Source organism: Zootoca vivipara, chromosome 7 (genome assembly GCF_965207765.1).
Source record: "Zootoca vivipara chromosome 7, rZooViv2.hap1.1, whole genome shotgun sequence".
In the NCBI taxonomy this organism is placed as follows: Eukaryota; Metazoa; Chordata; class Lepidosauria; order Squamata; family Lacertidae; genus Zootoca; species Zootoca vivipara.
In genome coordinates this window covers 62,700,901-62,728,095 of record NC_142590.1, presented here as the reverse complement: position 1 = coordinate 62,728,095, position 27,195 = coordinate 62,700,901, and the positions used below count along the sequence as shown (strand labels likewise).

Genomic DNA, 27,195 nt, shown 5'->3' with positions numbered 1-27,195 from the left:
TTTCACAATATAATATGCAAACATAGTAAAAATGTGAATGCAATATAGAATATGCAATACAGAAAGCAACAAGGGTGTGAGCGCCATCTTCTGATATTCTGAAGAGAATGGGTTTCTACTGAGTGAAAGGCAGAAGTCACAGTGTGTTTCCAATTCAGATTCCAGATGCCCAGGGGAATGCCATGGGGAAGAACAACTTTGGTAAGAACTTTGATGAGCTGTTCCTGTTTACACACTTGGATAACCTGGGTGGATAGATAATGATGTATGTTGCTACTGAAATGCCAGATTGGTTGCAAATATTGCATTTTGACTGTTGGGAAGTGCATAATGAGCACAGTGGGATATGGTGGAGGGTATTGTCATCATGTTAAGGTGGAGGGTATTGTCATCATGTTTCTGGAAGGGGAAGGTATTATATGGTAAAAGATAGGTATCATAAAAAATAGAGAGGGGGATTGGCTGCAGGCTGCTCCCTCTACCTTGCAGCCAAGTAACTGGTGATTTGGTGATTGGTGGAACTGTTATTCAATGCCAGGTACATAATAAGTCCACCCTCATCTATGATTTAATTATGGATGAAAGAGCTGTATTTGCTTGTATAAGCAAGACCTGGTTGTGAGCTGGGTGGAGTAGATTTGACAAACACACACCTCTAGGTATTTATTTCCAATAAATCTACATATTGTATTGTTGTATATCAGAAACATGCAACATAGAACATAATTGATTCAGTTATAACAACCATTAACCTGATGCTTCTTTATATAGAGAGAGGCAGTATTGATTACAACCACATACAGCTGTTTTTTATGAGTTATTACGTGGTTAACATCTTAAAGGAATATTATCAGTTTCTTTTAGTCAATACTGCCTCTCTCTATATAAAGAAGATCAGGTTAATGGTCATTATGACTGAATCCATTATGTTCCATGTTCCATGTCTCTGATATACTGTACAAGAATACAGTATGTAGATTTATTGTTTAGTATCCATGTTATGTTACTTGTTTTTGTATAAAACTACATCACATTATGTTCGTTTATATAATCCAGAGTATGTATGGCTGACGAAGCCCGGTTGGGCAAAACAAGGAATTATGCTGGAATCCTGGAAAATATACCCTGGAATATTTTCTGCATGTGCCATTCTTCCAAGTTCTTCATCTGATATCATACAAGGAACGCTAGAATTCGTAAAAGCATCTTCACGTGGAACACTACAAGATTGATATAAGAATTCCACACCATGGATATTGCTAATATAAGAACTGAATAGATTGTATTTCCTGGCCAATCTGCTGGACTTTAATTTCTCATAATATGTTTCATTCATATGATAAGTTGGTCTATAGAACCACATATTTTGATATTATATGTTGAATCACACTTGAAAAGGAATTTATATAGTTACATACAGCCTGTTACATTGTTTGTGTTGTTATCCCTGATTGAGCTGGCAGAAGTAGTCTCAACCGTGGTACAGACAGTGGTTCTGGATGACTTCAACATTCACACAGAGGATGCCTTGCTTGGACCAGCTCAATACTTCAAGGCCTCCATGACATCTATGGAGCTGTTTCAAGTTGTCTTGGGCCAATACACAGTACATGCTTAATATGTACAGTACATGCAAGTTAATAATAGTTTGGATAGTGGAAGAATGGAGCTGACCCATTTGTTATGACTAGACCTCTATCTGATAAAGTTTGGACTTAGGACACCAGCCCTTTATGTAGAGGAAGGAGATTTATTTGGATGGTTCATCCCTGGATATTTGTGAACTCTGTTAAATATTCCAGTAACAACAGTTGATGATCCTGTGAAAATCCTTGCATCATTTTGGTACAGTGAGATGAGGAGGGCTATTGGCATGATAGTTCTGGACTACCCTACTCCAACACTGGAGCATTGTGCTCCTTGGTTTTCCTCTGAGTGATGAGCAATGAAACAAGTTGGATGAGGGCTAGAGAGGAAGTGATGAAAGAGTCAGTGTGACACCAATAAAACTCTGGTTAGAGCAAATAACCACCTCTACCATGTAGCACAGTTGTCAGCAAAAAAAAAAGAACCATTGCTGCCTCCATGTCCTCAAGCAGTCATTCAACAGAGCTCTTTTGTACGGTAAAAAAAAGTTGGTATCACCTATCCCTGTTAATGGGACACTGAAACAGCCTTTACTGTGGTCATTTTGCTGGCACTTTGAGGACAAAATCTATCATCTTCATGCTGATTGTGATGCCAGTGATAATACTGTATAGTCTCTGGTGAGATATCCAGCATGCTGTTTATTCAATTCTATATTATCATTTCCAGTTATTGAGGCCTGATGTGGACAATGTACTTTTGTCCTTCCATCCCATTTCTTACTGTTTCAGTCCTTGCCCATCCTGGCTTGTTCGTGAAAATTGGGTGAGTGAGGCAAGGTGGATTCAGTGGGTGGTTAAATCATTCTTGTGTTGGGCAGTCCTTACCACCTTGAAGGAGGCAATGGTGTGTTCACCCCTGGAAAAAACCTTCCTGGACCCTGACGTACTTGATAACTATTGCCCAGTTGCTAATCCGGGGGGGGGGATTGCTCAAGAGGGTGGTGCCAGTTCAACTACAGACCTTTTTTGGAAGAAATTGATTATATGGATCATTGCAATCTGGGTTTAGGCCTGGTTTGGCAGAGAATCAGCCTTGGACACCTGGATAAATGACAATCTCCAGAGGAGGGACAGACACAGTACAACCATATTGCTTCTGCTGGATCTCTCAGCAGCTTTTAGTATCATTGATCATGGTATCCTCCTGAATAGTTTTTGTGAATTGGTGGTTAGGAGCATTGTTCCATGTAGCTCCATTCCTTCTTGCATAGCCAGTCTCCGATGATAGCACAAGGGCTATGTGCCTATACCCTGACAACTCAGTAACAGGGTGCCAAAAGGCACTGTTGTATGCCTGTTGTAACATATGTTGTATGTTATTTAACTATTTGAAGCCATTGGGGTGGGCCCAGGTAGTGTGTTGTGTCCCTTGCTGGGCACATATCACAGCAGGCCAAGGGATGTGCTCTGGCTACCTGTTGGCCATCCATCTCTATTCTGGCTAGCTGTTAGCCATCCAGATCTTTATTTTCTTGTTACTTACATATAAAGCCATAAACAGCTCTGAATCACATTAGTGAAATACCAACATCTCCTACATTGCCTAGTAAAACTGTCAACAAATGGAACTCAGTTAACTGCAATATTGTTTAATGGTGTTGTTTTATTATACAGTAATTATTTTAATTATGGATGTCTACATTTTAACACTTGTGGAATCATTTTATGTATTTTATAAGCTGCTTATAAGTCAATTTTGGCATTAAACAATATAAAAATAAATCATAACCATATTTCATTATTACAATGAAAATAAGGGAAACTTGCCTTAAGATCTCCTTGAAGCTTTTTAAAAGCAATAACTATATTATTTTTCTCTGTTGTGATGCATTCCTTGTCCGATAAAAGTCTACTCAAATCCAGGCTTAGTTGCTCATTCTTTAATCTATTAGAATAATGAATAAATATTAGAAATAATGATTTTATATATACTTCTCAAGTGTGTGATTATAGACACAATCCATACATTGGGTGGTATCCAACCAAGTGCTTCTACTAGTTCAATGATTTCCACTTGTGCAATGGAACTTCTCCTGCCTCTCCTCCCCCCCCCCCAACTCCTGTGTCCTGTCCAAAGCTGCTCCAGAGGGTTGGAGGAAAACCCAAAACAGGTGTAGAGAGTGTGGGGGCAGAAGGGATGGGAGGTTCCATTACATAGCCCAAAGTACTTGTGCCAGCAAAAGTGCTTCATCAGATACCACCTACAGTTAAATAGTTTCATAGAGAGAGATTTATACAATGCTACTATCCGGTTGTGTCCCACTGTCTGTTTTTAGCTTGCATCAGATAGAATAATGTTAACATTATATATATACACACACACACACACACACACACACACACACACACTATTTGTATATAAATAAAAATAATATTAATGTGAGCTGGAATGTATGTAAGAAATTTAATGTGTAGTGAAGTCAATGTAGGTTTTGCATCTGCAATATTGTCTGCTTGGGGACAGAACTCCTGGATCTACTACTGTCAATGGAGGCACACTTCAGTGACTTTCTACCATCTTTGCCTGGTGGCCCAGCTAAGTCCTTATCTGGATAGGATACCTGGCTTCAGTAATCTCAAGTGACCTATAGATTAAATTAGTGTAATGCACTATATGTGGGGCTGCATTTAAAGACAATTTGGAAACCACAGCTGATGCAGAATGCAGCAGCAAGAGAGTTAACAGGAACAATGCAGAATAAGCATACAATACCAGCTCTGGCACACCTTCACTGACTACAACATGAACATATTAGGACCCTGTCTTCACCTGAGTCCTTCTCCATGTGCCTCCTCTGAAAAAGGTTCAGAGGGTGGTGACAAGGGAAAGGGCCTTTTGGGATGTGGTCCATGCCTATGGATTGCTTTACCCAACAAGGTCCACCTGGCACCAACATTAACATCCTTTCAGAGCTATGTTTAAATGTACCTCTTCTTCCAGAATTCTAAGGGGATATGATTATCATGCTTATTGCCGTTTCTGTACATATGCATGAGATGGTATTTTGATTTTACATGGTCAAATGATGGTTTTTTAAAAACTCTGCAAGTTGTCAAGAGAACTTTTTTATTATGTGACAAACTGAAATAATAAATAGTAATTATAAAAATAAAACAATTTTGTTAGCGTATTAAAAGTCATAGCTCACTAAAAACAAAACATGAAATGAAATAGCCTTTCATAAGCAATATTTTGCTAGTTTTTATGTATAACAAGCACATACTTTTCTTCTTCAAGCTCTGCTGTCACTGCTGTAAGCTGCACTAAGCAATTTTGGTTATTTTCAAATGCTCTAGATAACTCCATTTCCAAGTCATGCATTTTTTTCTGCAGATAAAAAAGTATAAAAGCATTTGCACTTTACACCTACTGTGTCCAACAACTTCAACGAAACAGGTTGTGTTATACAGTATTAGTTGACGTTTTCCCACAGCAGACAGGGCAGTTTAGAAAAGTGTGGAAACTGAAGGATACCTGCTTAAAATGTGGATGGAATGAAATCCTTGAGTAGCACTAGTTCATGCGCCCCACATCTCCATTCATTTCTCCCCCTATATGTGGTCAAGATACTAGTAGTTTGGAGCTCAAGTAACTTGACAGTGAGTTAGATTGAGCACACAGATCTCCCATTCTCTGGGTTGCCCTGGCCACTACCATGTTTCCACATGCTAAGAACAGGGAACAGGACTCTGCAAGCCCCATGGTGCTCTCTATGAGTTTTACGCTCAGAGCATGATCCAGCGAAACAGTGCAATCCAAATCCCAAACCTACCAGGATGAAAGAGTTTGAATTTGGTGGGTCTGGAGCTTTCTTGGTTCAGCCGAGCTATGTAAGCAAAAGTCGCTAACCCTGGCTGAGCCAGAGATACACCAGCATAAGTTCTTCACCACAGCTCAGTTGTGGGGTAGTTCCACCAAAAGGGGCATTCCAGGATATGGTAGGGCATGAAGAGACTTAACACCTATTCCAAACCCCTTTCAAAGTGGTCACATGATCTAGCAACTTCAGTCATAACTGAGGTTATATGACTCCCCATCATTATCCCACACTTTCTCATGCATTTCCCATCACTTTCCTTTTGTCTGATTTTTTGTTAAGTGGGTTTGCTGCACCAAACAACCAGAAAGAAAATTAAACAAGCTAACCTGAATAGCAGAGTCATCAGCAGTTCTAGATTCCTTTTCCTTTATTATTTGATTTTTTTCTGACTGTGCATACTCCAACTGGTTCTTCAAATCTTTTTGAAGCTTGATTGAACTTTCCTAAATAATAAATATATTTGAAAACCATATTGTAATATAATATATTTTAAATACCAATTATGTTTAAAACAAAAAAAGACAATGATGATTGTGAACTTGTATAATGGCCTGAGACTATAAAATTGTAGGCAATATATACTTGGATCACAATCCAATGCAGAGTTGAGCATAGGGCAAGTATGCTTTACTATGTGTATGAATGGTTCTTGGGTATTTTGGTAATTAAAATAAATTGGTAGAGGTTTGAAGAATTAATCCACAGTATAATGAAGGAAATGGAACTTTTAATAAGACTAACTGGTGAAATGGTTTAAATAAGAGGTCCCTTACCAAGGCTATTTCAATTTCTTCAAGTTGTTTTTCTTTATCATTTTTCAGTTTGACCATCACGTCTGCAACAAATATAAATGCAAATAATACAAAATAATGCATTCTTTGTTAGGAAGTAGCATATATTATTTGCTTTTAAGTTCAACTTAGCAAGTTATTGAAGTTATCTCAAATGTGTTGTGGGATCAGTTTGTTAATACAACAGATGCTGTAAAAAGACTACTGGCAACTAGGCCTGGGCTGGGTGGCGCAATGCGCCAGGGTGCCTGGCCACCAGGGGCGCTGCTGCTCTGCCCCCACCTCCCTGCCCATGCCTTCAGCGCGCCCTGCGGGGCCAATGAGAAAAACTTCTCCCCCCGCCCCCTGCAGTCGCCGCAGCCCTCCTCCCACAGCCGAGCACCTCGCACTCGGGAGAGCCGAGCGCGCTGTCTGAGAGAGCACGAGGATGAGCCGTCTGCACGCCTTCGCCCGCCCACCCTTCCTTAGTCCCCTTGCCTCGGGAGTGGCAGCGCCCAAAGTCACCGTTCGCCTGGCGCTTTGCAGGGAGGTGGGATGGAGACCCCCTCTGCCGTCGCCGCTGCTGCTGCCCCGACGCCCGCTGCAGCCGCCTTCGCGGCTTCTCCTGCTGCTCAGCCTGCTGCTTTCTGCCCTTTGTCTGCAGCCAGCTGAGTGCCGGGCTCTGGCGAGGTGCAGGTGGGGGGTATTTAATAGGGGCCGGGGTGCCCGGTAGCTGCGCACGTGGGGGAGCTGCTCTGGAACTTTCCGAAGGAGAGGTGGGGGCGTGCAGGGGCGAGCCCTGCGGAGGAGGCTGCAGGTGGTGGGTCTGATTGGCTGCGGGTCGTGTGCTCCCTCGGACTCGCCGCTTCCTCCTGCTGTCTGGGAGAGAGAGGCTCCTTCCCTCACGATCCCCTTCCCTTCCTTGTGATCTCGTGGTACTCACATATTTTGTATTTTAATAAAGTTGTGGCCAAACTTATGCCAAAAACCTTAAAAATTTCTGTGTGGAGTGTGTTTTACTTTGAGGGGTGGTTTGGGGACCTCGAAACGCAATGAACGGGCAACAAAAAACAGTTTGTTTATGTTTCCTGCTTTCTTTTCCCAAGCAGAGATAATATGCAAGTGTGGTGTCAGCTCCCTAAAAAGGGAGGGATCATCGCACCACGGCGCCAGATATGCTTAAAATGGCCCTGACTATACACTTGATCATGTGCCTTCTTGACCCGTGCCTGATACTGTTTTACTGTGTTTACATGTCTGAAATGTACTCGGAGTCGAGAGTGAATTTCATGCTCTTTATTCAGCTCATAGTCATCAAGGAGAAGAGGAGAAGAAGAAGAATGGCTCTTTTCCCAAAACCATCTGCTTATATACATTATTTACACAATGGGCCTTGCGTGATTGGCTACTTCAGGGCTACACCTGTGGGCCAATTATATTGTGGATTGACTTCTGCCTGCAGCCTGATTGGCTGCTCCTACAGGCCAATCAGGTAGCAGATTCACTTCTGCCAGCCGCCTGATTGGCTGCTCCAGCAGGCCAATCAGGTTGCGGATTCACTTCCACCTGGAGTTGGATTGGGTAGCTCCCGCTGTTTCTGAATCCTATTGTTCTAGGATTCAGCTCAGTACATAACACCCCTCCCCTCTAAGTTCCAGTCCTGCCCGGGAAGTTGCATTCGTAGTCCCCAAGGTCTGCTGGCCGCCTCCGTGTGCGTTGTGGCCTGGGGTGTTCCTTGGTCAGGGGTTCTGGTTCTGGCTCGTGTTCCGAGGCTGCTGGCTGTGCCGGGGCTGTCTGGTCTGGCGCCCTTGAACCACTAGGTTGTGGCTCTGGTTCCGGTGTCCTTCCAGCCTCGGGGCGCCCCTCTGTGCCTACTGCTTCTGCTTCCCCTGCCCACCCCTCTCGCTCTACAGGCCTCACTGCCCTGCTGTCCCCTTGGGACCCCTCTGTCCCGCTCTCCTCCTGGGTTCCTCCTGGGAATCGTCGCCGTAGCTGGTCGCAGTGGCGGCGCCAACATTGCCCCCCTTCCGTTAGTACCTCGTACGACACGGGACCGGTCACCTTGGTGACTGTGGCGGGTACCCATGCTGGGCCTGCCCCAAAATTCTTTGCGTACACTGCGTCCTGGGCCACAAATGTCCGGGGGTTCCTGCCTTTCCCCACCACTACCTCATCCTGAGCTCTGTCGGGGTGAAGTCGGTCCAGTCTAGTTGCAAGGCGCCGGCCCATTAGTAGTTCAGCTGGGCTCCGGCCCGTCATTGTGCTTGGGGTGCTGTGCTGTGCTAGAATAAATGCGGCAAGGCGGTATTCCCAGTCCCCTTGTGTCATGCGGCGGAGGCTGTCCTTGGTGGTCCGCACCATGCGCTCCGCTTGGCCATTGGTGGCAGGGTGGAATGGTGCTGAGCGGATGTGGCGGATGGCGTTCTGCGCTGTGAAGGTCTGGAACTCCTCTGACGTGAATGCGGTTCCATTGTCCGAGACGAGGGTGTCAGGGAGCCCGTGGGTTGCAAAAAGCTTACGTAGTACCCGGATGGCTGCCGCCGTAGAAGTGGACGGTACCAGTGCGACCTCCAGCCATTTGGTGTAGGAATCCACCACTATGAAGAATGTTTTTCCCTGGAAGGGGCCAGCGAAGTCCACGTGCAAGCGTGACCATGGATGTCGGGCGGACTCCCAGGGCTGGACTGGGGCCCTTGGGGGATCCGGGCGGGATTCTTGGCAGGTCTGGCAGTGTTGGACCCAGGCCTCTATCTCTCTGTCAATCCCCGGCCACCACACATAACTCCTGGCAAGGGCCTTCATCCTCACTACCCCTGGGTGTGTCTCGTGTAGGGCTGTGAGGACTCTTTTGCGGAGGGGCTGGGGAACAACAACCCTGCTTCCCCATAACAGGCACCCCTTGTGGGCCGACAGTTCATGTTTGCGGTTTGTGTAGCCAGCGAATTCTGGCCTGGGGCTGCTGCTGGGCCATCCTCGCCACACCCAGTCCAGGACCCGGGAGATGACCCTATCTTTTGTGGAATGGTGCGCAACTTCTTGTGCCTGAATGGGTCGGTCGGGAAGCAGCTCCAGGGTCATAACCTCTTGCGCAGGCGCTGGGTCGGGGCCTGTTTCTGGTAGTGGTAGCCTGCTGAGGGCGTCTGCGTGGCCCATCGCCTTCCCAGGGCGGTGGATTAGTGCATACTGGTAGCCGGCAAGGAAAATTGACCACCTGAGGACACGTGGAGACAACACTTGGGGGGTCTGCTTCTCGGGGGCAAACAGGCCAAGCAACGGCTTGTGGTCAGTCACTATGGTAAAGGGCCGCCCGTACAAGAAATCATGGAATTTTTTTACGCCCTTCACGATTGCCAGACCCTCCTTGTCAATCTGTGAGTAGTTTCGTTCGGCTGCAGCAAGCGTCTGGGAGAAGTATGCCACCGGCACCTCTCTTCCATCCGGGAGTTGGTGTCCCAGGACAGCGCCGATGCCATAGGGAGAGGCGTCGCATGCCAGCACCACTGGCAGCCTCTCGTCGAAGTGTGCCAAGACCGAGTTCGAGACGAGCAAGTCCTTGACTGCCTGGAATGCGGCCCTTTGTCGCTGGCCCCACACCCAAGGGGCCCTTTTATCTAGGAGTCTGTGTAGGGGCTCCGCTACCGCTGCCTTATGCGGAAGAAAGGCATGGTAAAAGTTCAATAGTCCCAAGAATGACTGAAGTTCGGGCTTGCTCTTGGGCGCTGGGGCCTCACAAATGGCCCGTACCTTGTCACCGGTTGGATGGACCCCTTCTGCGTCCACCTTAAATCCCAGAAAGTCCACCTGCGGCACTCCCAGTAAACACTTTTCCCGCTTCACCTTGAGGCCCGCCGTCTGGAAACGGTGCAGGACGGAGCGGAGGCGGTCCTCAAATTCCTCTGGTGTGGGCCCGGCGATCAGTACATCATCGAAGAAGGGGGTGACGCCAGGAATCCCTTTAAGGAGAGAGTCCATTAGATTCTGGAATATGCCTGGTGCCACGCTAACGCCAAATTGCAGCCGCTTTACTCTGAATGCCCCTCTGTGCGTCACAATCGTCTGAGCCTCTGCTGTGGCTTCGTCCACAGGCAACTGTTGATACGCTTGGGCCAAGTCCAGTTTGCCAAAGATTTTTGACCCAGCCAGGGTGGCGAGGACATGGCTGACCACTGGCACTGGGTATGCATGGGCCGTGAGAGCCTTGTTTATGGTGCATTTGTAGTCTGCACAGATGCGGACCGAACCGTTAGGCTTGACGGGTGTGACAATTGGAGTTTCCCAGGGGGCGTTGGGCACCGGCTCCAGCACTCCTTGCTCCACGAGTCGGTCCAATTCCTCATCTATGCGGGGTTTCAGGGCGAACGGGACCCGGCGGGCCTTGTGCCTGATGGGTCGTACAGCGGGGTCTAGCTGTAGGGCAATGGGGGGTCCTGTATATCGTCCCAATGCCCCATCGAAAACCCCTGGAAACTCTTTGCATATGGCGTCCACGTCCACTTGTAAGCTAGTGCGGTTCACCCCGGTAACGGCTAGCCCCAGAGGTCCAAACCATGCCAGTCCCAGTAAGCTAACGTAGGGGCCCTTAACTACCAGCAAGTCCAATTGTTGCTTTCGCCCTCGATATTGCACCCTGAAGGTCCCCACCCCCATTGTAGGGACCTTACGTTTCTGGAAGTCCCGGAGGGTGAATGGGGCCGGCCTTAGTTTGGGACCCCCATTAGGGCACAGTTCCCTTAATGTTCGGGCCGAGATTATGGATAGAGTTGAACCCGTGTCCAGCTCCATGCGGCATGGGGCTCCCTCTATCTGTACCTCTATATAAATTTTCTCTGTGCTGGGATGGGGCAACTGGAATACCTGGTAGTCCGTGATCTCCGTCGAGTTGCCTTGGTGCATGGTGCCGTGTGACCTGGGGCTCCTGGGTCGGTCATCTGATGCTTGTCGACGGGTGAGTCGAGCCCGACACACCCGGGCGATGTGTCCCAATTTTCTGCACTGCCTGCACTCTGCGTTGCGGAAACGACAGGTCCTCCTCTTGTGGTTCTCCCCGCAGCTTGCACAGTTCCCTCCTTCTCGTCGAGGCTGCTGTGGTGTGTGTGCTGCTTGAGTGCGCCGCTGTACTCGGTGTACTTCCTCCCTGTCAGATTCGGATTCGTCGGTGAGGTCTTCGTGATAGACCCTCGGTTGGGATGGCGGGGCCGGTCGTGCCTCTTGCGTTGACCTCTCGGCGGCTTCGGTTGCCAGGGCTTCCTCCAGAGCAATCTGGAACGTGAGGTCTTTTTTGGCGTAGAGGCGTCGTTGCAACATCTCGTCCCTCAGGCCACCGACGAGGCGGTCATGGAGCATGTTCTCCAACTCTGAGAAGTTGCATAGCCGGGCGGCTTGGCGGAGGGAGGTCACAAACCCAGTTATGGTTTCCCCCGGGGCTTGCCGCTTTGCGTAGAAGGCATTTCGGCAAGCTACCACCGAGGGCTGTGGTGAGAAGTGCTCCTTCAGCCGTTCCATTATTGTTTTGTAAGAGACGGTAGCGACATCTCTAGGTGCAAGGAGAGCCCGGGCGATTTCAAACGTCTCCTCTCCACAGACGCTGAAGAATGTCGCCCTCTTCATGGCATCGTTGGTGACTTCTTTCGCTTGCAGGAGGAAGTTGAAACGGGCGGCGTACCCTTCCCAGTCTCCTGATGCTGGTTTGAATGGCGAGAAGCTGCTGTCGGTTGCCATTCTGGGTTCCTTGGGTCCTGGAGCTGAAGCCTGGATGCACGGTGCGATGCAGCGGTGCAGCAGGTGGCGGTGCTGCGGTGCAGTGCGTGGTGGCGGTCAGCTCAGCAGGATCCCACCTTCGTCGCCAGTGAAATGTACTCGGAGTCGAGAGTGAATTTCATGCTCTTTATTCAGCTCATAGTCATCAAGGAGAAGAGGAGAAGAAGAAGAATGGCTCTTTTCCCAAAACCATCTGCTTATATACATTATTTACACAATGGGCCTTGCGTGATTGGCTACTTCAGGGCTACACCTGTGGGCCAATTATATTGTGGATTGACTTCTGCCTGCAGCCTGATTGGCTGCTCCTACAGGCCAATCAGGTAGCAGATTCACTTCTGCCAGCCGCCTGATTGGCTGCTCCAGCAGGCCAATCAGGTTGCGGATTCACTTCCACCTGGAGTTGGATTGGGTAGCTCCCGCTGTTTCTGAATCCTATTGTTCTAGGATTCAGCTCAGTACATAACAATGTCTGTATCTATTTTTATTATACTGTTTTATTGTTTTTATGTTGTATTTTTGTAAACTGCTCACACATTTTAAGTATTAAGTAGTTTAGAAATGCTTTTATATAAATAAAATAGTAAATATTGTGCAATATCCAATGATGATATCACCCTTTGTATTTTAAAAATGTTTTACATGTACACCCAAAAATAAAAGTACAAGCACCAATAAGTCAGGATCTGCAGGGGCAAAAATGGCTCCAAATCAAGTTTACAGACTGACATTATACAGTTGGATTTTTAAAAACAACAACAAAAACCTGATATTTACTTTGATCCATATCTGTTAATATGAACCTAAATCTACCTGCAGAATAAAGATGATATCAGTCTGCACAAAGAGGGTATAGACACCAAATTTTAGGGCCTCATTCCCCACTCCATCAATTTTGTTTGTGCCTCAGACTATCCAAGCCTGAAGTTCAGCTGTATCAGGCCCCTCTGAGGGCCAGTTTTCATCAGGACCACACTGTGCTGAGATGATGTTACAGCATGATACTCTTAATCTCAGGGTCATGGGTTCTAGCCTCACATTGGGTGAAAGATTCCTGCATTGCAGGGGGTTGGACTAAAAGACCCTTGTGCTCCCTTCCAACTCTACAAGTCTGTGATTCTGTGCCCTGTCTTTTCCATTACGTCTCCCTCCTGCTTCTAGTCCTAGTAGATAAAATTATATTGGTGCTAACAAAGACTTCCCTCCTAGAGCTAATAGCAAGTGTGTGAGTGGATTTTTCAATGGGGCATGGTGGGTGTGGAAATAATTAAACATCCCTTCCCTGCATGCTGAAATCAAGACAAAAATCAGTTCCCCAGAACCATCTATTTACTCCCCCCGACCCCAAACCAATGTGGTTACCAATGCTGCATTTAGCATCATGTTTGGCCCCAACACAGAGCCACTGATACTCAAGAATAAAAAACAGAATTACCCAATTTCCCTGGAAAGAAATCACTGTGTATTGAAAAGTGAGAATATTAAAACATCCTACCTAAGGGAAAGAGAAGGGTTAGCAGAAAACAATTTGAGAACCAACATTGTTGGTTCTAAACAACTGGCTCCTTCTTTCTCACCTAACAAAGGAAACAATAACTGCTACACTACTGAATTACCATACTTAACACAGGACTTAGATGAATATTCATATAATAGAACTATCATTGCTAATAATAATAATTAGTTTAAAAAAACACAGTATCTCTATTTCCTTGTACACAACATACCTAATTCAGCTGATTTCTTTTGGAGTTCCAAAACCAATATATCTGAATCATCCCTGAGTTCCTTCTGTCTATTAAATTCATTGAAAACATTCAGTGTATCATTTAATAAGAAATAAAAAATTGATTAAATCAGCAAATCATATAGGTATGAACTTGGGAGAGAAACATATTTGTATAACTGTTAAGAGACATATATTTACTGCTTGAAATGCCTATAAATGGTAGAAACATGGCTGTAAAGATGTATTAAACCTGAGTGGCAGGTTGAGTAACAGACCTACCGTAATTTTTCTTTCCCATCCTTAGCTGACTTTGCCCCATCTTTCCTTTCTCTTGGTCAACAAACAAACAGAAAAGTCGGGATCTTTTAAATAATTTTATAAAAACAAAAAGTATCATTGGAATTCCTTAAATAGTATTACTATGTGCGAAGTTTTTGGTATCATATTCTGCTGGGACTTGGGACTTTGACACAAGAAATGGCTCCAGAAAAGGTGAGGACCCTGGGCATTTCCCAGTAACCCTGCTGACTGAGCTTCAGAACAAAGAGCTGAGATTTTGTGAAGACTTGTGTAGGCAGACAAAGCTTATTCTGCAATTGGCCTTGACCTCTTGAAGAGCTGGGTGCGCTGATTTAAAGGACCCTTGTCAGATTCTACAAGCACTTACTTCCACTTGTACACAGAGAAAATAATATCTTGAAGCAAATTAAACTGAATAAATGGAGTTGTGAGGGTTAACTGGTTCCAGTCACTGCATCACTTCCTTGATCAAATTAGCAGTTTCCCCACTCTTACCACATTTAGTTTTTTAAAAAAAATTCAAAAACAATTGGAAGTCAGTCGTGGATCTCCCAGCACAATGTGCTTGGGCCCGAAAGCAGGATTTCCCAAACTTGGGTGTCCAGATGTTTTTGGACTACATCCCTGATCACTGGTCCTGCTAACTAGGGATGATGGAAGTTGTAGTTAAACAACAGCTGCAGACCCAAGATTGGGAAATCCTGTTCTAAACTAATATGTTAAATCCAGTCAAATATCATATTTTTCCATTTTCATATCCTCAACTATAATACATACTACATGTATACAAATTATATACAAATTGATGTTCCATGCACACTTCCTCCCCCTGATCCCATTCTGGGTTTGTTTTTAAACAGATGATATAGTGGGAGCTGATCAGGATGAGTACCACAATGCATGGAGAGAGGGGGTTAACCTTTTTCTTCATGAAATTGTCCTAAGAACAATCCGCTGCAAAAAAATTCAAAAACAGCAATTTTTTTCAGTTTTGTAAAGTCATGAGTAACAATGAGTAGATATCAACTGCAAATATATTAGGCCAACTTGGCAGTTAATCTTTTTTAACTTTGTTTACTAAACAGAAGTAAAATAAATACAGTGGTACCTTGGTTTACAAACACAATTGATTCCGGAAGTCTGTACTTAACCTGAAGTGTACTTAACCTGAAGAAAACCTTCCCATTGAAAGTAATGGAAAGTGGATTAATCTGTTCCAGACAGGTCCGCGAACTAAACTGAAAATACTCAAACCGATGCGTACTTAAACCGAGGTATGACTGTATGCTAAATTAGATCACTCTCTATGAGTCTAGGGCAGTGTTTCTCAACCACTGTTCCGCGGCACACTAGATGTTGCCTGGTGTGCCGTGGGATAATTACTTTATATATAGTCAATATAGGCACAGAGTTAATTTTTTTAACATTTTCTAATGGTGGTGTGCCTCATGATTTTTTTCATGAAACAAGTGTGCCTTTGCCCAAAAAAGGTTGAGAAACACTGGTCTAGGGCAGTGGTTCCCAATTAGCTAAGTACTGTGAACCTAAGCCCCTTCTTTTGAAAATTTTGATATTTCTATGGTAGTTTTATGTGAATGTTGCCACGGACCCCCTGAGGTCCACTGACCCCCAATTGGGACCCACTGGTCTAGGGCATTAGCAAATTTTCCAGTGCATATTACCCAAAGCAAACTATCATTATTCACACCAAAACTATTATTCACCCTTTTGAGGGAAACTGCTAGGTTTCCCCTCCCTTGTCCCATGGTGCGGATTGTGAGCCCCACCTCCCATGAATGGTTGCTATTTAAAGAAAAAATGCAAACCGTGGGGCTACTGTTTCTACGTAACATGTACTTTAACCCTGAGAGAACAAATAATCATATCTGAAAGCTATTCGGGAGTGGGGAGTATTTATTTTGTCCTCACTATATACCTGAACAAAGAGGGTTTCATGTGTAAAGACTTGGGCAAAGCTTGTGATTAAGTGACAGATTCTCAATGTTCTTGTCATTCTGTCACTGGTGGAGGAAGAGGAGTGTGGGGGGAGCGCACTGCCCCCAGCAGCGCAATCAAGGCAGGGTGCCATCACAGCTGCCTTCCCGCCCCGCCTGCTCTCCGCCCCCCCCCCCCGGTGCCAGAGCATGAAGCTCTGCCACTGCATTCTGTGAAACCCTGTTGTCACCAATAGTGCTATTCTTTCTTATGTATGCATGTAAGGTCATTTTTACCTCATTTCTTCTTTTTCTAGCAGTTCCTTCAAACTGGAAACTTTAGTCTGGAGATCATCAATAACTGATGCACTTGTTCCTTTAAAGTCTTTAAATTCTTCTATTGTTGCTTCCTTTTGTTCAGTTACTTGAATTAATGTTTTTACTGCATTTTGGAACTCAGTTTCTAAACCCTTACATGTATTCTAAACAGAATAAAGAATATATATTGAAATTAAGATAAAATTCAGAAAAAATTCACTTCTGTTCTGTATTATTGTATGTGTATTATACAAAAAATATTGCAAGTCCATACCTCTGCCTTTTGCAAAGAACTTTTAGTTTCTTCCAGTTCAGTCAATAAGTCATTTTGTTTAGTCTGTGCTTTTTTTAACGCTTCATCATGTTGTTCTAAATTTAAAAGTAAAAGACAACACATTTTCAGACATTTGGGGTTTGGGGTAATCACGACCTCAGTTGTGTGAAAAAACCTGCCTGGCAGGAAGAGCAAACTCAGGCTCCTGTTTAAAATCACTTTGACTTGCATTCCATGTGCTCAGATCTTCCCTGGGCAGGATTTCAGGGGTCACACACGCTCCGATCCCAGATCCTTCGGCATATCCATGCTTTGTGTCTATCTATCTGTCAGGGACTCACCCTGACTTTGTGTATTAGATTTGTTTAATGAAAAATAAAGCTATTTATTGCGTATTTAGTTATATATATGTAATTGAATATATTCATTGTGTTTATTAAATAGTATTAACAATATTGCAAACACTTTACTTAGTGATATGGAAATTTTATTCAGTGTGTGGCCTGTGGGTTCTGTGTCTTTTGCAGCCCACTTGGTCTGTGAGGTTGGACTGCCCTTATCTAGACTGTACTGTATAGGTCAGTGTGAGCATACTTAAGGGAGTGTACATAAAATGTCACACATAGGTTGCACTGCATGCCAGTGAGGCTTTACCAAATGACATCTCAACAAATTGTTGCCATCGAGATAGAGTAAAGGTACCTTATAGCATTTCTGATGGGAAACCCAATGATCTCTATGTTTTATCCATAATGAACTGTCTAAAATCTGTAAAACTGATGTCTCCTGAACTTGCTTTGTTGAATTTATGGGATGGACATGTGGATACTTTATAAATTTTCGTAAACTGCTTTGAGGTTTTCTCCAATCAAGGGGTATATACATTTTATGAAATTAAATAAATAATAAATAAGTGAAGGATTTAGTAACATGGATGCAGCTATTATTTCAAGGACACAAAAATGGAAAGACGTAAAGAACTTGCAAATCATACTCTGGTAAAAACATGTGGACAATAGCCATTTCATTTCATTTGCAAATACTACAAGGCCCAATGCACAAATTTGTCTGTCTGCATCAATGAGAAAAATTTGGGTAGCTTAAACAATCTCTGTATCAATACCACTGGTATATCAAAGATGGTAGCTATCTGTATAATCATCAGTTTACAACATTTGCATTTTTTCTTTGTTATTAGTGTTTATAAATAAAATGATTTTTTTAAAAAATCTGAGGGCAACCAGTTGATTCAGTATGCTGTACCACTACTTCTAATAATGCTATTTGGAATAAAATTATAAAAATGCTTACTTTTTATTTCTTTTAACTCAGCAATTAACTCTCTTGATTCTTGTAACTGTAGGTTTATGTGTTTCATTTTATTATCTTTTTCACCATTTTGCACTGCCAAGTCTGACACCTTATAAAAAGAATAATTTATGCACATAAATAGCCATGCTTGCCATTTCAGTTACACATTTCTGTGTTATGCACATGGTTTAATATTTGCATTTTTACATATAAAACCATTATCAGTTATAGGAGATATGAGAAAGATCATCCTACAACATAATCTTACATTACTGCATTCAGAGAAAAGACTAAACCATGGTTAAGAATTATGAATTTCATATTGGGTTTGCATGCTCCTCCTCCTGCACAGCCATGAAGAGATCAGAAGCTTCCACTTCTGTTTTAGATTAATCACAATTTAGCATTTATTTCAAACTCTAAGCTGTGTTTAATGTTAATCATGATTACTTGAAGCATGCTAGTCTCATAAGTTATAGTTTGAAATCAGTTTGTTGCAACTGCAGTTCAGATTCAAGGCATTACACAGCCACCATGACTAACAATCACTGCCAGCCTTTTCCTCCATGCATTGGTCTAATCCTTTTATAAAGTCATCTAAGTTGGTGGTCATTATTAAATTTTGTGCCAGTGCATTCCATAGTTTAACTATGTACTATGTAAAGAAGTGCATCATTTGGCTGTTCTGAATCTTCTAACATTCATTGAATGACTCCAGATTCTAGTGCAGGCATCCCCAAACTGGGGCCCTCCAGATGTTTTGGCCTACAACTCCCATGATCCCTAGCTAGCATGACCAGTGGTCAGAGAAGATGGGAATTGTAGTCCAAAACATCTGGAGGGCCGAAGTTTGGGGATGCCTGTTCTAGTGTTATGAGAGTTGGAGAAAAATGTCTCTATACACTTTTTCCACCGTGCAAAATTTTACATGCTTTTATCAATAATTAACCACAGTGTTATGTCATCTGAACTGGGATCTGTGGTTAGTTTAAACCAGTGATGGCTAACACCCCATTTAGAGGTCTAATCTGGCTCCCAAGACCCCACCGATTGCTAAAAAGAGGAAAATGTAAAGTAGATAGCGCTGAGGTGGGCAAAGTCCAGTATCCTGAAGCAGATACAAATTGGCTTTTCCTGATTCTCAGATTGATCATTTGATGGAGGGGGGCATCGAAACCCCCACCATCAGTTGATCTACATGGATCAGCTGAGGAGGTTGAGCTATATGCCTCTCTCTCTCTCTCTCTCTCTCTCTCTCTCTCTCTCTCTCTCTCTCTCTCTCTCTGTGTGTGTGTGTGTACATATTCAAGAATGTGAGTAGAAGAACCCCCAAATAGCTCAATGAGGAATGCTGAATAACTGTTGTGGCGGGGGGGGGGGGGAGAGAGATGTGAAACCAGGTATAAAACTGCCACTAGATGTGAAACTCCAAGATTTTGCTGCATGTTCCACTTTTTATTTTTACTTATTAGTTACATTTTTTACAAAAAGTAACTCATGTGACTAACAAACACATTCATACTTATAAAAAGGCAGGATTAAGACATCCAACTGTGCTGTTTGAAGCAACAGCTAATTAAAATCCAACAGCCTGGCAAAAAAGAAATGTTCTGGCCTGGCACCTAAAGATAGATAATGATGTAATGATGGCACCAGGTGTGCCTCCACACAAAAAGCATTCAATAAGTGGGAAGCCACCACTAAGAAGGTCCTTTCTTGTGCTGACACCTGACACCGTCCCTCTGAGGAGGCACATGAAAAAGGGCCTTGGATTATGAATGTGGGGTCTTGTTAATAACCAACATAATGTTATTAATCTCAGTAACAATAAAACAAACCTGTTTTTCCATTGCATCCATCTCTCTCTTGTGGACTTTTTCAAGTTGTCCTATTTTTTCTGCTTCTTCTTTTACTTCCAAAATAAAGATCATAAATATTTTTATTTTTAGTAACTACATGACAATAAACATACTAAAATAGGAAGATGATTCACACATTTATATACTGTATATCACTCAGTCATATGTCAATGTGTATGTTCACACATCCTGCTAAACCAATTATTGAAAACCTGTTTCAGCCTCAAAGCTACATTCACTCATGGCAACTTTTCAGGAATCACATATCAGTGGCTGATGGATGGGCCAGAAGCAAAAGTGGATGGATCAACAAATGAATTTTATTTTATTTTATTGCTTTGTATAGTAAGCTGTTTCTACACAGCTGTTTCTTCTTCTCAAAGAGGGTATAAAGCAGGGTCAGCGGGAGAGTGGGTCTGGCTCAGGAGGGATGTGGGTCAACCAAGGGCACCACAGTTCTCCAGGCTTCCCAAAACAGAGGATCACTGGCATTTACTGAGGGGTGAGGTGCAGGGAGCTTGGTATAGTGTGTGGCAGTATTGTTGTGTGCCAAGCTCCCTGTACCTTGCATCTCCTCTCTCTCTCTCTCTCTCTCTCTCTCTCTCTCTCTCTCTCTCTCTCTCTCTCAGCACCTGCAACCTTCCATGTTGGGAAGCCAGGACAGTAACTGTGTCCCACCCGTGCTGCCTTACTAGCTACTGCTGATTTCATCCAAGCTCTACTCTTATCCCAGGCTTCTCCCACCAGTAACTACTTCTCTCAAATCATTACACAAATGCCATAAATTTAAAGAAGTTTCTCACATTTAAAAACCATTTCCAACCTGGAGTTTTCTGCTTGTACACGAAGTTCCTCAAAGGCATGTATCATTCTCTAACAGATGTAAATAAACAATTAGTAACAACAAACTTCCTAAGAAGCCAGTGAATATATGCTGAATTTATTCTTAAAATATTTAAAATTCACACCAATTGGGTAGGAAATGGGGGAGGGAGGGTTGATGTTGCATGTGACATCCTGATGTCATGTCCAGGCATTCCACAGCAGCTTGTTTTCGATGGCCAGCAGCGCTAGCAGCTTCTCCTGGTGCTGCTGCTGCCATGGCCCAGGAGCTGCTTCTCCTCTGCAGCAGCAGCAGGAGGAGCCACCGCAAACCACTGTGGCTGCACTTCCGCATTGGTGTTGGTATCCTAGCAGGTCTGTTAGTAGCCCAGCAGTCCTTATGGCATTAGCAGCGGCTTGGGAGGCCTTGCACAGGCAGCCTGGCGGCCCTTGTGTTAGCAGTGGTAGCCACTGCACATCCAGATGCCATAGAATTTTGAGGGGGCTTGGTCCCCTCTTTGAAAATTTGGGGGATCAAAGCCCTCCACCCCAATGGAGTCCCTGACACCAATAGTTATTCACTCAATGGTTAGAACAATCCCTTGATATAAATATTTTTTCTTAAGACATTGAAGAGTACCTACTAATTGAAAGCATTGCTGGATCATCTTTAAAAAGGTAGGTGGATAATGTGGTTTTCGAGGGGAGAGGCAACAGATGAGTGAGGAGGGAATAACCCACTTCCCATCTGCTTTTCTGCCAAACACAGCAAACACACATCTTCCCTAGCTGGAGGAAAATGTAAGGGAGGAGAAGGGAATAACTAGTGATGGGAAGAATAAGGGCTAAGTGCTCTCCCCACCACCACCACATCATGCACCACCAAATCATGCACTCTAACCACCTTTTAAATGGTTAGTGAGACCAAGGTTCCCAGATCTGTCTACTATCTAATATTTAATTCAGCCCTGAGTTAATGAAATAAACAGTTGGACATCATTACCTTATTGATAATAAGTAATTCCAAGCCTATGGAAAACTGCTTTCAGCAACTGCACATAGATATTAAAAAACAGTGCTGATACTTGTAGGATCTCAGGCAATATAATATCTGTAAACCAAAGACCAAATCCTTGAAGGATGCTATCAGCTGAATCCTGGGCTAACCACAGCTCACACTTCTCCTTTTTAAAAGGTGTTTTTTCTATATTTCATTTTTTCAAAGGAAAATGAAACTATGAGAGGCAAGAGTTTGGAGCAAAAAGGAACTGAAAGCAGGTGTGCACCATCACAGAGGACGTGCTGTGTGTGTATATATATAATGTTACTATAAAATATGTGTCTTCATTACCTCCGTGTTATTATTAAGATCCACATACATCTGTCTGGTTTCCTCTTGTTCACATTCATCTAAAACAAAATTATCAATATAAAAGATTAAATATTTATTTTACTATGTAAAAAAATCAGAGATAAAGTAATAAGAATAGCAATGACCTGTTATTCTACTAAAATTCCTGAACTCTACTGAGTCTTTAGAGACAAGATGTTTTGCAACTAAGGAGTCAAAACTCAGAATGCCTTTCTAGTACTCCCATCATATGGAATTGATCTTCAGTTCATCCTGACAAAATAATGCTCTCCGACTTGCTTTTAAGGATGCAAAGGAACATGTGGAGTTTAAAAATCAGCACCTTGAACTCTTGTTTGTAAGACTATAAGCTGTTGCTTTTCCTGCAGAACTGACTAGCAAAGCAGTTCCCAGTGTAAGTAGGCTAACATGGGAAAGGAGGCAATAAACTATGAGAATCTTTGGGGGGGGGTGCAAACACTGTTTAAGATATATTTACATTTGTTAGACTTCTCCATCACTTGCATGCACTTTTCTTTGAGCAAATTGCACAAATGTCTTGTAGCACTGTTTCTGGGGAGAAAAACAGTTATATCAGCATTATATCCCTAGTATTATTTCTGTCCATTATGCTTTACAGAAAAAAGTAATGAAAATTTGAAATCCTGTGAAATCTGTATCACCCAGGCTAATAGGGGGAAGGGAAAGATAAAAAAAAACCCCAAGATGTCACCCAGTAGACACACCCAACAGACAAACACAGTAACAGATGGGTCTGGCACAGCAAAAGGCAATTAATTTAATGAGATGATTGAAACTCATAAAATTATTCACTTGAAGAACAGAAAGCCACAATAGAAGCTCCTCTTCCTCCAGAAGCACCTCCACTGCACACCTGTCACATACGGTCAGGTGGGAGGGAGACAGCCATTGAGTCTGGCCAGTATGTGGTTGAACAGGCTCTGCCATATATCAGGCTTTCGATCAACAGCAGCTGGTTTTGCCACAGTCCACCCCACAACTGCTGAAAAATGGCTGCTGCCATGGTCAAGTTGGATGGGGGAACTGCAGAATCCATTGTGGAACTATTATTGGTCATATTCAGCAGGACCACTGAAGTCACACCAGCCATGTTGCTTGCCATTTTCCCATCACCCACTGTTATGGACAAAGTACAATAGGAGTTGCAATGCTCCAGTGATATCTGGCACTGCAACACACTGAGCTTCTTAGAAACCTTGCCCAAGGTTTCAAGCCAAAAGTCACTGATTGCCAAAGAGTGAGGCCCTCTCCCCTGAAAACAACCAGGAAGGGAAGAAATAAGGAGGGGAGGAGCACACAGAAATGCGGCTGTGAAAAGTGGTGGTTTTTTTAAACACACTAAAGAAGACACAGAAGAATAGTAAAAAAAAGCAAAACAAAGTATGGCAAAAACATGCAGGTTTTGATTACTTTTTGTGACTTTATGAGCCAGTGTGGTACCAAGGACAGAAGAACAACCTGAAAAACTCATGAGTCCTAGATAGGGCTAGTTCTCCATTTATAATAGATAAAGGTTTATCTTACAGATCTCTCATGACGATGAGTGTAATTAGAAGGGGTTATTAATTGCCTCATACTATAGCATAAACAAATGATTACAAAATTATTATCCTAACATTACTTACTCTTTTAGAAGATCTTTATTTTCATGTATTACATCTTCCAGTTTTAAGCTTAGTTTTTCATTTTCAAACTAAATTTATAAAACATAAAAGATATAAAAATGTCAGTTTCCCAACATACATATTGATTAGACTTGGGTGTTATTGCATTTATTACATCACAAATTACATGTGCATTGTAAAAGCTTGAAATGAAAGTAAGCTTGAAAGTCACAAAATTCTGGCAAGATCCCATGATTTACATACGTAACCTGTACAGTACATGTTTTAATTTTACCAGACTTTATTTAATACCCAAGCAAGAAGTAATCTGTAAACAAGTAGATCATCCTCAATAATACTGTATATACAATACGATACAGTACAAATGGACTCCACTTCTTCCTGAAAAATCATGTACAACACCTTTCCCTCAGCTCATGACAGGGGTTGGGGGAGGAGGGAGGAGGGCTCAACAATGTCAGCACACATTTACAATCCTAACCCCCACCCGCAGAGCTTTGCAGAATGGTGGAGCCACAATCACATTTACAGCCTGGCCACTCACAGCAACCATAGCAGACTACTGGGCACAGGACATTTGGGTCTGATCTCTGCACCAGCTCAAGACTGGAGCGTGTACTAGGCTACGACAATCCCTCTATGTGCAGGCATTGCACCCATGCTGGGATGGACTGCGCCCTAATTTTTTTGAAGCATTTTATTCTTATCTTAAAATTCGATATTTCAAGATTTTAGAAACACTCGCCTGTAACTCTTGAATAGCTTTACGTAGTGCTTCTATTATCTTTCTGTTTTCTTGCAATTTTCTGTCCTTTTCCTTTAATTCATATTCTATAGTGACTTTCCATCTCTTGATCTTTTCAGCTTCTTTGTAAAGCCCTGAATAAAGCTCATTCATTGTCTCCATGTTAAAAGGCAAGTTTAATAATTTGTTAAATAATGTTTAATTAAAAGGTTTTTAACAAAATGCCCTTTCATTTAAATTTTGATACTCACATTAAAACTTTCCCTTGTGTACACCAAGGACAGTAGGAAATATACAATTTAGTAATGTGACAGTGACTGAAATTTTATTTATTTAAAACATTTCTATACTGCCTTTTTATGAAAACATCTTAAGTCAGTTTAGAATAAAGTCCCTTAAAAATACAACAATAATAAAAATAAATCAAGTCAGCACAAAATGAACTAAAAAGTTATGACAATTAGCTGGTATCAAGAACCAGCAAAGGCCTGTGAACAGGAATGTTTTTAGCATGTTTAGATGTTAAACAACATAGAGGATAAAATTTAACCCTGAGGTTCCATGGTACTGAAAAGCACTCCGCAAGCATCATCCTTTGGAAATCTACATCTAATTAGGACCAGAACCACTGCAAAGCAGTACCACCCACCCCTAACTTGGACAGCCACTCCAGAAGGATACCATAGTCAATGGTATCAAAAGCCATGGAAAGTTCAAGGGGAATTAACAAGAACACATTTCCCCTGTCTCTCTCACCCAACAGAAGTCATCATACAGGGTAACCAAGGCAGTTTCTGTGCCAGAACTGGATCTAAACCCCGACTGAAATGGATCTATAAAATCAGTTTCCTTCAACAGTGCCTGTATATTCCTAAATTGAGAGGCTAGGTGTCAGCGTAGTGAAAGAACATAGGTGAAAAGTTGAGAACTGAAACTAACGTGATCCAAACACATTCAGATAATGCCAATAATAGATTGTTTTTATTGTAAACTACACAAAATGTAGTGTTATGAGTTTGTGACTGCCAGACTCCCCTAAAGGAAGGTGTTAGAATTTAATCAAGTCTTGGGGGGTTAAACTGAATGCCAGATTCTTAACCTGGACCCAGCTTCCCCGTGGTCAGTGGTCAGGAGATCACCTGAGAGATGGGCGATAAAGAGAACAAAGGAAAGGTAATGGGTACTTTAAAAGCTAAGGAGAGGGGGCTCTGTGCCAGACAGCAAATGGATGGGGGGGGGCCTTCCTCAACTCTGAGTTAGATACAAGTCAAAAGGCCAGAGTTGAGAGTTGGCTATGAGGAAATAATGTTGCAGGCTGGTAAAGGCAACAAGTTGTAAAGAGGATCAGAGCACAATGTTTGATTTCTGTTTGACTCCAAGGCTGCAGCTATGGGAGAAACAAGAGCCTCTTAGGGTGTTGATGCTGTGAACCCATCCATCATAGGCTCAGATTGTATATATGTGTAAATAAACCATATATACTAAAGACACCACAGTCTCTGCTGTGTCTCATTTCAAAATGGAAACTCTGACCCTGGGTGAACCCCCTGGAACCCCTAGAATCTTGCACCACGCAGAGATATGGGTGGCGTGCAACTCACCTCTAGTTCTGTTTCAGGCACTGGTTTTACAGGTTCTGGAAATACAACATTTAACGTCTCATTATTTAACAATAAATATGTATAATTAGAAGTTACAAACATTATAATAACAATACAGTACAACTGAATAACAGTATTAATTCCTAAATTGCTATGTGTTAGTCTTATTAATATGTGTATGTCCATACAAACATCATAGGTTACAAATGGAATACAGAATATATTGGATTCTGACTTACCAAAAAATAATAGAAACGACATCTATAACAAATTACAATTTTAATGCAAGCAACACAACTTTAAATACTGCAGAAGTTCTCAGAGATGACTCCAGCAGAAACTGGCTCTGGTTCTAATGGTTACTTCACTTTTCAAGGTCTACCATTCCATCTTTTTTAATATTTATTTTTATGTTTTAACCTTACCTATGAATTCTAGCTGTTTTGACATACTTTTTATCCCAAAAGGCAAGTTATAATCATCTTCAGTTCCCTTGCTAAAATCCTGGAAAAATCAAACATTATAGAAATAATAATACCTTTTAATGGACATAAACTGATTACAGTACTTAGAAATGCAATATGCTAAAATCAATAGGACTTACTACCAAGTTATGAAATCAAGTTAAGCTGTCATTAAAACTAATTCTAATTTAGGAGTATTATGGTCTTAGAAAATATATTCATATTGGGCAATTTCATAACTTCAAGCACTCCACCCCAAAAGGCTAAGAGTAGGTTCTGTAGACGTGGGCAAAGATAAACTCAGATGTTTTAATGAGGAAGAAGAACATACAGGGAACTAGGAATTAATAATAATAATAATAATAATTTCACTCTGGGGCAAATCGTAAGTGCAAGCAGAACATACTAGGATATAGGATCATAAACACATAGACACAAATAAACACAGGAAGCCGTATTATAATAGTGTCAGATTATTTGTCCATGTAGCCCATCATTGTCTAGAATGAGTTGAGTGTCTACTTTTAATTTTCATATGAATGGCATTTTCCTTTGGTTTTGTAGTTTCAAATTTCAAAACTTTGTAATGTTGCATTTTGAGTTATCAATGTTTAAGTGTGGATAAATGGAAATACCAATAATATTTATTTTTTAAAACACTGTTCAGCTTTTGTAAAATTGCTATATATATTTTAAAGTAACAGTTTTTATTTACCTGAAAACATCGTCCATCTCGTTTGCTTGTCTGTGGTTTGACTGCAGATACTTGGGTATTATTCAGTATTGGTGGTACAAACAATTTAAAAGATTTCTCCTGTTCCAT

The 27,195-nt window shown here is 42.5% G+C and overlaps 1 protein-coding gene across 1 annotated transcript in view; it reads right to left on the bottom strand.

The window, feature by feature from the left end:
• Window positions 1-27,195, bottom strand: part of SYCP1 (synaptonemal complex protein 1) — a 44,598-nt gene extending 17,403 nt beyond the window's left edge. The window contains exons 1-17 of the mRNA XM_088674432.1: window positions 27,088-27,195; window positions 26,334-26,412; window positions 25,909-25,943; window positions 24,308-24,472; window positions 23,563-23,630; window positions 22,395-22,468; window positions 21,896-21,954; window positions 20,526-20,595; window positions 19,702-19,775; window positions 17,864-17,972; window positions 16,553-16,647; window positions 16,258-16,442; window positions 13,725-13,792; window positions 6,244-6,305; window positions 5,723-5,913; window positions 4,874-5,008; window positions 3,417-3,534 (exon numbers count right to left, since the gene is read on the bottom strand). Of these exons, the coding sequence (XP_088530558.1) occupies window positions 3,417-3,534; window positions 4,874-5,008; window positions 5,723-5,913; window positions 6,244-6,305; window positions 13,725-13,792; window positions 16,258-16,442; window positions 16,553-16,647; window positions 17,864-17,972; window positions 19,702-19,775; window positions 20,526-20,595; window positions 21,896-21,954; window positions 22,395-22,468; window positions 23,563-23,630; window positions 24,308-24,472; window positions 25,909-25,943; window positions 26,334-26,412; window positions 27,088-27,195 (1,695 nt within the window). The remainder of the gene's footprint in view (window positions 1-3,416; window positions 3,535-4,873; window positions 5,009-5,722; window positions 5,914-6,243; window positions 6,306-13,724; window positions 13,793-16,257; window positions 16,443-16,552; window positions 16,648-17,863; window positions 17,973-19,701; window positions 19,776-20,525; window positions 20,596-21,895; window positions 21,955-22,394; window positions 22,469-23,562; window positions 23,631-24,307; window positions 24,473-25,908; window positions 25,944-26,333; window positions 26,413-27,087) is intronic.